Source organism: Temnothorax nylanderi, unplaced genomic scaffold (genome assembly GCF_030848795.1).
Source record: "Temnothorax nylanderi isolate EJ_2023f unplaced genomic scaffold, tnyl_v1.0 TNYL_tig0115_pilon, whole genome shotgun sequence".
In the NCBI taxonomy this organism is placed as follows: Eukaryota; Metazoa; Arthropoda; class Insecta; order Hymenoptera; family Formicidae; genus Temnothorax; species Temnothorax nylanderi.
Window position 1 is genome coordinate 444,413 of NW_027249177.1, and position 14,367 is coordinate 458,779.

The 14,367-nt window shown below is 42.4% G+C and overlaps 1 protein-coding gene across 9 annotated transcripts in view; it reads right to left on the bottom strand.

Moving 5' to 3' along the window:
* Positions 1–14,367, bottom strand: part of LOC139776244 (uncharacterized) — a 139,124-nt gene that overhangs the window by 47,908 nt on the left and 76,849 nt on the right. For 8 of the 9 annotated variants that reach the window (XM_071712788.1, XM_071712796.1, XM_071712792.1 and 5 more), the window contains one exon: positions 1,770–1,877. In XM_071712788.1, the coding sequence (XP_071568889.1) occupies positions 1,770–1,877 (108 nt within the window). Of the gene's footprint in view, positions 1–1,769; positions 1,878–8,269; positions 9,289–14,367 lie in introns of those variants that run through there. The other variant, XM_071712789.1, reaches the window with a different exon arrangement.

The window sequence follows — 14,367 nt, forward strand, 5'->3', positions numbered from 1 at the left end:
AGAGCACGCACAGAGCGCTAAGAGCGTGGTTCTCGAACGCAGCCCTGTGTGGAACTTATCAAACGTTGAGGGGCCATTCAGGCCCATTACGCTATCACATTCGGCAGCTACCGACATTGCACGGCAACAGCCACGGTAGGAAGCCGGCACACTCGCCCGTGCACCTGTGCGCGTTTATATACGCTCACGCACAAGCGCACGACGCACACGAGCACGCGTAATACAAGGCACGCATTCGCGCACATGCGTTCACTCACACACTCACACATCGGAACGAAGCCGGAATTGAGGGTCCGTGGGATATCGTGCTATTAGTACAGCACCGGCAGAGAGGTCCTGTAGTGACCGCGTGTGCCCCTACCAAGATGGCACCATACTAATTAACCGCTTATGGGCGAACGCGCTTTCTCGTGCGCGCTCGACTAAAATGTATAAACAAATTCGGCAACAATATTACCTCATTACCCTGATCGACGCTCTCACCGACGATCTCGTCGGACAAGAGCGAGGCTGGCATATACTTGTGGAGCCTCTCTTTTATTTGTGTTTACACATGATACGGAAAATGTAGCCATTGTTTCTATAACAGTTGTAATATATTACAAACAGTGGCTAAATTTTCTGCATCACGTGTAAACACGAATAAAGGTGAAATTTATGCAACAATTTATTAAAATTTCATTCGTGCGCGACATTGACCATGCAAACATTCCTTTGACATTAAAGCCCGTTCAATCAGTAGCGGACGCTCAAAAACTCACGCGCGCGCGCTCGCGCGTTTGTATTTACCATTAATAATTCGATCGGAACGATAAGCTCTTTAGTAAATTGGATGGCAATGGATTATGCCGTGGTATTACGCATTACCGAGCCCTTAAATCATGGATTTCCAAACTTCAAAATTACATGCTCCATTTGATATTTTGAACACCCCGCCCATTAATAAAAATTCGACGAGAAATTAGTCCAGGGTTAATTAATTCGAATCCCGAGTTGTCGCGTTTCGTGCTTCGTCAAATTCATGTTTCGCGAACCTGTCAAAGTAGTTTTTTACTTTCCCCTTCCCTTTTACTACTTGCCTCTCCCTTTCTGTGTTTTCATATTATTTCGAAATATTGCTACATAAGTTATTAGCAATAAACTTTGTTTTGCTAAAAAATATTTTATTGATATTAAACTAAATTAATTTCCGTGATTTTTAAAACAATTAAAAAATGTTGACGGTATTTGTCGATTTTTCGAATAAACAACGTTAATCTTTCATTTAAAAAAATTCAAACACTGATATCCACCTCCTTTTTTCCATTAATAAAAAAGTGAATTATTTATTTTTAAATTAATTAAAATAACTGCTTCTAAAGTACGAGTTTCGATATATGCTTTCGTCATTTTGTTATATAATACCACAACCATCGTAATTATTGTAACATTAAAATCATTAATTAATAATTAAAATCACATTACATAATAAAAGAGCGAGCTAATAAATAAATAATACAAAAATATAATAAGAAAAGAATTTGATGTTGCATATATTTGTCATCCATTTAATATAACCCTTTCGTCTTTTTTTTTAAATAGCATTTGTGAAGAATTGAACGGAATAACGCTAATACAGAATAATATCATCTTTATTCACTTTCAGCCGCATTTGGTACCAAATATGCGGTGTGAAACGCGAATATTTATCACCCATTGTATAACCATCCAGATTACTGATCCGAGCCTGTACCGCGAGAAGGAACAAAAAACAGGAGATTGATACTCACATCTGCGACTGAGGCTTCGCATCTGATTTCTTTCTTTTCTTGGTAATGCCGCCAGTAATCGCACTCATTTTGACCCACAACGGGTCTTGCAATTCACACGGGCCAGGCCTGTAACAAAAGCGCAATCACAATTAGACAGAAGTACATCATACAGACGTAATACGAAAAGTAAGTGATCTTTAAATGTAGTAGGATATCGTCGAAATTAAATTCTAGAAACACGTTTCTGTCTCTTTATCCGTAAAATCGAGCGACTTGTCAAATCAAAAATTATGTAAGCAGCTTGAATTGTGTCACTGAAAATGCCGGCGAGAAAACTCGAAAGTGAATAAAAGTCTAGTTTCGAAGGGATTCAACCAAAATTGATACCGCCTTTCGCACATCGATAACGTCGAAATAATCATTGCAATAATCACTGTCAAAGGTGTTGATAAGAAGTAAGAGAGAAATAAAATATATATCACTCTGTCAAAAATATCACCCTACTCGTACCCTATCCTTTGTCGGGGATACCTCTCGGAAAATTTCATCTTGTCGCGAAGAGGACTCGTCTTCGAATAATCGAGCTCGCGTCGCGTTCGACCAATTTGCTGCACGTGGACGAAAGCCGCGCGTGCGATTCTTCCACTCCCCCGTCCATCCCCCCCACCCATTCGACTGTCTTGTCTCACCCATTCTATGCGTGTACGCACACCGTCTCTTCGCCACGTATGCACGCACGTGTATACGTCAGGATCGCTGACATTTCTCCTACTTTTCATATTCTCGCGGCTCGTTTACCTCGAAATCGATGGAGGCTAAAGACGAGGATACGTAATCCTCAGCAAACTCAGAATTGATAATAAGGTCTTTACGTAGGGCGAAGGGGCCCGGCATTATTGAAAGAAATCGGCTCGAAACTAACGACAAAGCACGCAGACAATTCGATTCCCTCGGTCGAGAGTGCCGTGTTCCAGAAAATCTAGAGATTAGAAGGCCCTTAGGGGAGAGATACATAAAAAGTATATTTCAAAATCAATCTCTCGATTTTCGCAGAAGATATTGAGCTGATACTATATTTTATACAATAATACGAAAACGATGTAATGTAATAGATCCTCGGGAAAAGAGAGAGAGAAATAAAAGAAATGGTTAAAGTCTCGTGGAGGAGAGGAGAGAGAGAGAGAGAGAGAGAGAGAGAGAGAGAGAGAGAGAGCGTCTAAAGTGCACCTTAATTCATTCGATATTAATCGATATTGAAGCTTAATGGTACTTCAGGCGCGCCTTCTGGACCTTCATGTTATTTGAGCCCTCTTTCGCGCGGCTTCGCACAATTATTCTCTCTCTTCCTTTATCGAAATTGGATTTACCGTGGCCGCTATAAATACGCGGGACGCAAGAGCGACTCGAAATAATGCCTTGGACTACTACGCGGCGGCGTAATGCAGCGTGCGATTCCTTGAGATCGTCTTTTTTTTTCTCTCACACTCGCTGCGCGGCCGCCGCAGCAGTTTATCATCCGCGCAAGCGACGCCGACGGCGCGCGAGCCTTCCCTTCGCCCTTTGTGCATGCCTTTTCGGTTCGTTTCCCCCGAATCAATAAAATTCCTTTATGGCGACACACGGCCGGGGCAGCGTTATAATAAACCGAGGAATCGATCGCTAACAAAGTGCCTAAAGATAACAGATAATCGCACAATAATGAGTACTACACAGCGGTGTAGACGGTGCCCCGAAATTATCAGTTTTATCAAACGCAGATCTCATGTTTGGCGTTAAATCCCAGAATTTTGATTTCATCCTCGTCGAACGGAAAATTGCACACGATCGTATTCTATGGCAATCAAATAATTATTTAGCACCAAATGTCAATTCTAATTATGGCTAGATAAATATCAGAACAAATTTAATATTCCTTAGCAAAAACTTTGAAAAGGCCATCATTCGATTAATTTTCAACATGTTATATTAAAATATGCAAAATCTTGTTTCGAGTTTTTATGTGTTAAAAGACACAGTCACATGTCGGAACATAATAATAGAATTTTGTTGTCCGTTGTTGGTATCGCATAGTTGGTCATGTAATTAAAACAAATTTTTCTTTATTGCTTATAATTTGTATTATTACCTGAAACGTACGTACCTATGGATATCCCAGCTAGCAAGCGAATCAATCAAAAAATGTATCTCATATCAAGACTGTTGTCTGAAATAATAGCTTACTCACGAAATTACTTGTTTACTCGCTTTACGTAATCGCGCAGATTTTGCGGATTTTACAACGCACAAAATAATGGCAATTGCATAGTTCCTAGAAATTGCAGATTACACGATTTTTATTCATGATCAAACGGTAATAGAATGCAGTATGACGATTGGCTTATGTTCAGCGGGATGGATATACGGCGCGGCGTTGATATATGCGTTACGTCCGCGACTCTCTCGTGGTCGTTAATTTATCGGTATGCCGATAACGCAATTAACGAGTTGTAAAGTGTATGGGTTACTGCATCGTAAATTAGATGCGTTGCATCACTTTTCTGGTTAGTTCGCGCGCGCGCGCTCTTTCTTCTTTTTGGCCACGTTTGAATCCCGCTAACAACGAGACCATTCTTTCTAAATACACTTCACACACGCTTTTTCTTTTATCTCCATCTCTTCCGTTCTCTCTGTTCTCTTTCTCTCTTTCTTTGAAGCGTGAATGTATGTATGTGTGTGTGCTTGTTTCATTTTAAACGTGAAAAAGTAAAGATAAATGCATATAACATTGTTATATATAGTTCAAGTATATTTTATATATAGTTCAAGTATATTTCTTTGCGTTCCACTTCTTTAATATGAATGCATCACATTATATTGTACTGACAGCCAAAGAGTTCTTTGCAAAATATTTACGGATCGAAATATCAGTAAAAATTAATGGAAGCAAATTTAAGGCTCATTTTTTGCGTAATTAAATCGACTGCTTTGAAAAGTTGATACAAACTGACAATTAAATTACATCAGAGGTAAAGAAATTGACTTATATTAAGAAACGCAGAATTTCTGAATTTGGTTTTCTCGGGCGTTTAACGTATAGTATTTATAACGATCCGATCTTAAAAATTTTGCAATGTCGAGAGTGTAAAAGATTTGTTTTTCTTTAATATCACATGTTGCTCTTTCGAAATGACCGTCACCCTTCAACAAAGTTCAGATACAAACGTTATAGAATATTTAAATGTTAAAAAATAACATTTTTTAACAAATAATATTGAACTGTAAAATAAAGGATATATGTATATTGAAAAATAACACAAAGAATGAAGAAATGGAAGAAAAATATGTAATTCCTGGAACAGCTTGTTCCAGGAATACGAACAGGATATATAGAAGAATGTAATTTGCGCTATAAGAGTACAAATAAATATCGACCTCGAATTGCGTTATCAGCGAAATATCCGCGAAGATTATTTCTCCGCGGAGCGATCGGCGACTGTTAAATTCGAAAAATCGTCGGTAACTTATATCAGGCGATTCTTACGTTATTGTATAATCGGTTTCAGATTTCGGCACGACGCGGCAAAAAATTGGTTGGGGAATCGTAAACGTCCGGCGCATAAAATACTGCAATTTAAATCTCATTAGCCGATAAGCAACAACCGATACGAGGATCCACCTGTATGCATTTAAGACAGTATACGATTTTACGATTCGTATTTTTGCGGCTGTCATCTCAACGGATTTGGTAGCGGGATATGCTTTCCCTTCAATTATGCAGATTATTGCATTAATTTTTAACGATGGTTACTTATCGACTTTAAATTCTGACGACGAAATTATTCGAAAGCTATCAATCGATTTTATCGGTTATTTTTGTCGATGAAATATTTCCTACAAATTAATAACCGAAGAGCCCTTTGTAAACTTTTCACGTGTCAAGTCGAAATATTATTATTTAAGTAACAAGTGCCATTTTTTTTCATTAACTCGCAAAAATTTTCTAACTCCTTGAATTTATTAAAAAATTGATTTTTTAATCATTACACGCAGATTCACGAAAGATAAAACATTTTGCAAAATTTTCGCGCGATTGCTACTAACAATTAGATAGAAATTTTATTAGCAAATAATGGAAAAATTAGACGCAGCAATTACCAGCAATTATTTAAAATTAACTTGTAATTTAACGAGTTCATACAATTTATTACTCGTAATTATCATAAATAAATTAGTAATTAGTATACGAAGTTAAATCTTTTATCAGATATTTAATTTTCCGATCAATACCGAACTTTCGACAGTGTCACAATATCGTAAGCGGCTTAAATATAAATTTTTGTGGTAAAAGATTTTCTTTGTCAGAAACCGCACTTGCGATGAAACGCGTGATGAATGACGAAAGGGAGATAGCATTAATATATCTCTTAAGAGTATAAACTCAAGATAACATATATTCTTGCCCTAATTACCTCGACCCAGATTCATGAAAAACATCACGCCGGCAGATCACGGGGGAAAAAAAGAAGACTAAATTAGATCGACGGCGAGTGCCATGCGCTTTGCTCCGTTCGTTCCGTCCTACGGAAACGAAGGTGCGTGATGAGCGTTAGAAAAATGATCGCGAATTGATTAAGCGAGCCTGTCATATACGTCGGATTGCGGCAGCGCCTCGTTAGGTTAGCGGAAATAATTTCACTACCTTCGGAGAGCACAAGCCCGCGAGGTGAGTAGGTATCGTTTCCACCGTATCGAACAAACAGTCGTTCAACGAGTTGTTACACGTTGTCTGAATTAACGAAGCGTCTATTAACGATCGATCAACAAGATTATGCGATAAATTATTCGCGAAAATAACGTGTTTGAAACGGCATAACGCCTCATCCTTTCATAACAGTTTGATAAAGGCGAAAATATATTGAGTGTCGAAAGATTAACGATCGCAAAGACATTTCGCGTTAATTAATCAAGTCAATGCGAATATCCGGTCAAAGTAAATTATGCGGTATTGACATTAATACTGCCACGTCACGCTTACGATAGGTTTAACGTCGATATGTGCATTACTTTGGAAGGCGAAAATTCAATCAATCGCGAAAATGCCGACATTTTTAGCCTAGAACAGTTGAATAACGGGCTTGTCGACTTATCAGCGGCAATTTTATATGCAAAGCCGCGCGCGGTTTCATCTGTCTGCCGATTTTTATCAGCTAAAAATACATACTCATTGACTGCCAAACACGCAACGGTGTCGTTCGCCGAAAACATGCAAAACGAAATGTGTACGGTCACGTCTATTTCGAGCGCGTCCATGTCGATAACCTTGTTAAGAAATGTACGTAAAAGGGATTTAAAAATCGATCCACGAGAGAATCTTACACATTACATTACAGTAGCGAGACTACCAGTAACGAGAGACAACGCGCAAAATATTTATGCAGGATGCAAAATATCTGATAAAAAAGAATCGTCAACAAAATGCGTTAATTAGTTTAATAAAGCAAAAATTCACAGTAATGGAGTCACAAACAGGAAAAGAGAGTGTCTGAAAAATATGCCTTCAGTTGTAGACGTATATCTCGATAATAACAGCATAAACCAAAGTACCTTGTCCGAGAAAATTCCAATTCTGGGAACTCGTGTCTTAATAAAAATGGTTCGCATTTTTTGCCTCGCAAAGAATTAGAAAGAGCGCGTGTTTTGCGCGAATATTCTTATTGAGAGTCAGCTGGTCGATTCCTCCAGGAGCGTCTTATCCGAGGGGAACAAGTCGCGTGTTGCGCGCGCCACAGGCTGTTAATGCGATAAACGCGTAATAACGCGACATTCGGGGGACGGGCGGCGATTGATCGAAAGTTCGGCCTTGAACCGCCTTGATAGACTAATCGGACATTTTCGAAGGAGCCGGTTCTACGTCGACGTCGACGCCGCAAGTGCGTTTCGTGATGCGAAGGCAAAAGAGAAAAACAACGAAAGGCATCGATCGAGAAAATTGCTGACTGAACCGACAATCTTTAGCTTGTACAAGTGACTGTCGTAAAAAACAACTGACGAGACGAAAAGCGCTAAGTGGATGGCAAACAATCCGTTCAGGAGAACAATGGATAACGCGTGGAAAATATGAAGAAAATCAACGCTAATTAATTATGACAATTCTAAAAAAAAATGCATACATCGCGTTGTATTAAATTTCGTGAAATATCGCGACGCTGTATTAATTTAACGCGGGACCTCCGCATTAAGCGCTGATAACGTCTGCCGCTCGATAAGAAAGTGTCATATAAAAATAAAGAATTATTTCCTTTGATGGATCTTATACAATTCGTATCGCGCTTCACAAATCGCGCTTCGTAAGCCTTGAGGTAATACTTGTGAAAATATTGACACCTCCGCTTTTATACTTCACTCCGCTTTGTAAGTTTAAATTGTACTTAAGAGAATATTGATACCTCTCTCAGTTTTACGTCGCACGAGACAGTGGCTTAAAACGTCGACGTCGTGGCTTTCGCGATTGAAAAAACGTTGATCACTTCAAAGCTTACCGCCCATTCCGTTTCTCCATCATCGAAGATTTGTCTCTCTCCTTTCTCGCGCTCTTTTATTCACTCGCAGACACCAACCCCTTTGACGTCACACGCTCGCACAAACGTTTCCTCGGCACCGAAGGCGTAGTCCGATTCCGCAGAACGTTCAGTTTCGACGACTCTTCGCTACGATGTTTTTCGACGATCGATCCCATAGCTGCTTCGGGGGATTCGTAATTTCCTGCGCGAGGATCGTAATCTGAGAATGGAATCAACATTCGCCGACGCGAACTTTCCGAGCGAAACTCATTCGAAAATTCTTGTCAGCAATTCGATCGATAAAAACACTCGTGTTGATACTTGTTGTCGAAGATCCTCCATCTATTTTTGCCAACCGATTCTGCATTTGAGGGAAACTTCGCTTCACTCGACACCTCGCACTCGCGGACGGTATCGTCACCGCGAAACACTCTATTCAGCATATATCCCCAACAGTCGCGGTGATCTATTATTCAAATACCAATCTAAGGTTCCTTCGAAGTGTCAAATTTTTCGCCACGTCAATTTTCGATTTTTTTCCCGATTTCCGAATCGAGTCGACGACATCTCAAGGTTCCATTTGAAAATGAAAATCACTCACGAAGCACTGTATTAATTAAGAATTCGAATCACTCGGCGGGGCCCAGATCGCTGAAAAATCGCCTTAAAAATCCGGATCACAGCCAACGATCTCATTACCGCCACGTTATCACACAAGTGCTATCTCACAAGGCGTCCTCCCTTCAAGTCCATCCGCGATGCTCCGAATTTCTTCGCAGTATCTCGCCTCCCTCTCTCTCTCTCTCTCTCTCTCTCTAGTTCGCTCTAGCCGGCGCTCTGCCGGCAGCTCTCCTCCGCGAGAGGGAAAACGCGCGCGGCCGCGCGAGCGTCTCGCACGCGATAGCGCAAGTCGTCGCGAAATGCTCTCGCGCTTCTGCCGACGTCACCACTTATCGCGTAGGAAAGCACCTTGCATCACGAGCGGCGTATATCCAGGCAGCCGTCACCCAGTTGTCACGGGGCACCTCCTCCTCCCCCCCTCCCCCTCGTCCAGCCGGTTCGCGGAGAGATCCTCCCCTCTTGTGGCTGCGTCTAAGAGCCTCCACTCTTCCCGTTGTTCTCCCTCCTCTCGTTCGCGCTGCTCCGACGATAGACCACCTCCTCCCTCTGTGTCTCTCCTTATCTTCTCCCCCCCACCCCGCTTCGTCTATGTTGACCGCTAAACGAGCGGCGTGCACGAGTGTGCGCGCGCTCGTGTGCGTGTGCCGGGCCCCGTCTCGCACACGCGGACACACTGGAACAGCGGCTCGCAATCGGCACACGGTTGGGATGTGGCGAAATTTTTGTTTAACCTAGTTGGCGGCGATTTTTCGAGCTTATTCGCTTAGTCAGACGTCACGCTCGTATCGCTTCTTTATTTAAATCCATCCAGTGAATTATTCACGTTTCTTCACTTGCGTGCCACTTGTGACTCTTCGATCTCGTTTCCCATTTTTCCGCACAAGATTGCGATATTTTTGCTTTACCTCGCGTGCCTTCCTTCGAATCTTTGATTGCAAGATTAAGCCGTTCGCAACGCTATTTAACCGAGCTCACTTTAGCCGAGTCGTTGTCACGTCGCGTCGCCATCGCGTCGGTCGGTGCCGCCGAAGGAATTCGCGCGACGTTCGACGCCGAGGCCGAGAGAGCGCACGGCCGGACTGACGCGGATTCGGCACGCGCGTGTCGAAGACACCGGATAGACACACCACGGAGTCCACGGAGCTTCGGGTACACGCACAGCCGGTGTCGCGCGCCCGCCGCGTTGCGTCGGCGCTTTTCACGACGCGACGCGCCGCCGCGAGTGATCCGTCTAGGCCCTTGCACAATATCAGACAACAGGGAACAGAATTTCCGACGCGTTGGATTTCTACCCTCTCTTGCCCGTACCTGGGCCAATCACAGTGATTTGATTTTACATGGCGTTTTTAGTGATTGATCGGGTATACAGGTAATAGAGAATAGAAATCCAACGCGTCGGAAATTCTGTTCCTCTTCCTTATTCCTTATTTCCTGTTGCCTGTTGCCCGGCAAGGGCCTTTATTCGGCTGACTCTCGACGTCCACGACTACTATAGCCGTGAAACGGGTGCGCGTCGTGCTAGTTTTACCTGAGCGAGCGAAACCTGAATTTCCGACATTATCTAAAGTGATGTAAGCATTCTTCGATGGCGGATACCTCTCGGTCAGCGATTTAAAGATCTACTTTAGCTTCTTATCTGCCTAATCTACCGAATTTTCCTTAAATCGCTTTTCTATTCTACATCCATGTAGAGTACATAAAAAGAGACGAACATCTCGTGCTAATGTGAACTTAGTAGGGACATTATTTGTACTAATTATCGATTAATAAACAGGTTTTTGTATTAACAAGTCGTACTTCATTGATTTTCCAAAGCAATTATGTGAAAAGAAAATTGTTCGTAGAATTATTCTAGAACAATCGTTGCGATATCTTCGCGCAAATGACAAATTAGAGCCGCCTACCTGCATTTTATCGCAGAAATATGAAAATTAAAACAGCTTATTAAGAAAATATTGAAGAACTAATTCTAGAATTAACCGAATGCTTCTCACATCTTTAAAAATTTATTAAATCTCAATGCCATATTTTCCCCTGCTCTAAAATTGTTAAATTCTATTAAAATATAAGCGTTTATAAAAGTAAAAATATATATTTTAAATAAAATCAATATCTATCAAAATAAAGAAACAGATTTAATATTTTTAATTGTCTCATTGTTAGTAACAGTTGTTAATAATTAATAGTTCGCTATAAATGTAAAATTTCTTTTCCGTGATACATCGTGATAACAGGAAGGGTGATAATCGTTCGAGTATCCCAGCGAAAAGTATCCGCACGTTAGGATCTCGAGGTATCGATGGTCGCACGGAAAAAAAGGTTTTGCTGCGCAAGAGTCAACAGCAAATCTATTTGTTAAATATGGGACAACTAACATCTTTTGTTGCGAGAGCTAATTAATTTTGCATTAATAGCAAAACCTTTTGTTGCAAGAGCAAAAAGTTTTGCTGAACTTTGCTATTGCAACAAAAGATTTTGCTATTATTGCAAAATTAATTTATCTCTCGCAGCAAAAAATGTTAGTTGTCCGTATAGTAGCAAATCCTTTTTTTCCGTGCGGATAACGTGACGCGGTATCGCGTTAGAGGCGCTTCGTTCCACTTTGCGATGGGAAACGTTATACTCGACGGAGTAGTGAATCCTCGACGGCTATCTACGATAGTCCCCGGGTACGATGGATGCCTTACACCTCACCAATCACGAAGGAATCGCGGCGCGAACGCGGGCGAAACACACGGCGCGCGGCGCGCGGCCGAGAGAGCTATACGATTCCTTCGCTTCCAATCGTCCTTGACACACTTCCGCTCTCGCCCGTCCCGCGCACCGAATCGATGCAATCGCGGAAGTTACGCGCGCAATACCCGCTGCTCTTATCCCTTCTGTATAGGGTGTTTCACGCAAACGAGATGTTCGTATCGCCTTTCATTCACGGATTTGGAATTGAAGCTTGCCTCGACAGAGATATAATTACAAAAATTCAATTATAAGAGATATAGAAAATATATGTGAACAACGTTTCAGGAATTAAAATTCAGACTCGATAAAGAGAACGAAATTCTATCTTTTATTTTTTTCAAATATTATAAAGAGAATTTTTCCAAGACCAATCGACGACCAATTGCTGAACGAGCGGCAACACCGACAAAAATATCCGCGTTGCGCCAAACGCATATCTATAATGCGTGCACACGTGCACAGTGGATACTCGCTCGTACACGTCAAGCGTCTTGCATTAACGCCTCGAGCGTACCATTCGTTACTTCACACCTTCGACGTGCCATGCTTTGGCAATCCTCCCTGTACTCGAGCGAGCGAGGCTCGCTCTACTCGATTAACTTTTTATCGAATGACGTTAAGTAGATGTAATGAATGATCACCGTTCGGTCTAAACGCACTTGACGCTCCATATTCCCGCGCTACGGCACCAACGAGCGTCATCGTCTTCCGATCCTCGCCTCGTCGCGATTCCTTTCTTCCCCACGCACGCCGCACGCAGGCCACGCACCAAGACGCACACACGTCTTTCGCAATCTCCCGTGGAGCCCCGAAGACGGCCGAAGACGTCTCGCTGACGCACGAAGAGGCAGAAACGACGAGCGGACAGACAGGCAGGCAGGCAAAGCAGGTACCGACGCGGCCGCAGCGTGGCCCGCTCCGACTTGGCGCGGCCGAGTATCGCTTGTGGGTCGAGACTCGTATATGCGGGACCTGTACCCCGCGTGTAATATAGGTCAGTGGGCCAGGGCGATCGCGGACGGCAACGCGGACGTGCGCGCTCGCCTCGCCGCGTCGCGTCGCGTCGCGTCGCGCCGCGCCGCGCCGCGCGCGCAACGCGCGCGTTCCGAGCTGTGGCCTGGCTTGCCGCCTTTACCTGCTTGCCTGTGTGTGGCCTGGCCTTCCTCTCGTTGCATCCCCACGTCGCCGGGGTTATTATCTTCGCCTGGGAAGAACTGCGCGAACGTTTAACCCCGGGGAGGAATGTCTCGCTTTTTTCGAGCCGCGCGATAAAACGCGACCGAGATCACCATTAGGGATGTTTACACTTGAACGGGCTATTGATCAAGAGACTCTCACCGACACGCGTGTCTCGCGACAAGCATGTGATAGAGATAATAGATACCTATGTAAATGAAATGTTGCGCGGAAAATGAAAATGATGAATGGATCGCGCGGAAGATTGAAAGTGATAAATGACTGCGTGGAGGATCGTCCGGTCGTATATCTCGTCCGCGGAGCGAGAGATGGCATTTTTGAAAATAAGTGGCCCGTATCCTTCAAATTGGGGCGTGTTGCATGGAAAATCGAAAATAGCTGAATAATACATGTGATAAATGAGAATAATTGAATAATATGTAGATTTCGTTAAATTTTACAAGATAAAGAATTTAAATTTGTATGTGGAACATATCGAAGAGATCATGGCTTTATATAAACTTGCAAAATTATTAATGTACCATACAAACCTCATAATACAAATTGTTAGATTGTTTCGATAAGTACTGGTATTATTCCATGCTATTTTTGCCAATACTTTGCCAAATTATTCAACATTATCTCGATAGATACTGATGATATTGTATATTTTAAATAAATTACCTTTCATTCTTAAAACTCATAAAGATCCTTGCAATTTTCTAAACATGTATGCAACATTTTTATGGAAATAAATGCTATAAATTAACACCAATTCGCAACCTACAATTTTTATAGTAATTGTAGAAAATTAAGTGTGTTACAGCATGTATAAAAATATATCGCCGCAAGTAAGGCAAGCTTCGTTGGAGTCTCTGATCGATAAACTGACTAGCATAAAAAGCGTAGTCGAAGGTTAATTCCAGATTTTTTCGCGCGGCTTGAGTTTTATTCTTACCTCGCTCATTCGATATACAATCTCCGAGTCTACTTAGATTTTGTCATTAACTTGACAATGCATAAACAGATAAATAATGAAAGCGACTTATTTACAGCCTCGGGAAGAGCGTAAAGAGCGGAATGTAGGTATCGAAAAACCCCGGGAAAAGCAGGTTAATACCGGGACCGTGTACGCGCGCTCCTAATGCCTCGGATGCCGTTTTGTTTTTAATAATGTCGTACTCCGCGCGCACTTTGTCCGACGAGAAACCGCGGAAAATTTAATTTCGTCGTCTCGGTGGAATAAATGAAAGACATGAATAGAAAGTGGCTAGCATCTCCGAACGACTTAAGCATTTCCAACGGCGAACTCTCGGCGGAGTGCAGCAACGACGGCCGTAATCTCCGGAGAAAAAAGAATACGAGAAAGAGAAAGAGAAAGAGAGAGAGAGAGAGAGAGAGAGAGAGGAAAAAAAGGGAGAAAAAGACCAGCGGCGAACTGCGCAATACGCACGCGGCACGTAACACCTTACGCGAACGTGAAATTAATATCGATAACCGAAACGGCGCGATGCGACGCGAGCCGGCGCATAAAGTCCGACGTT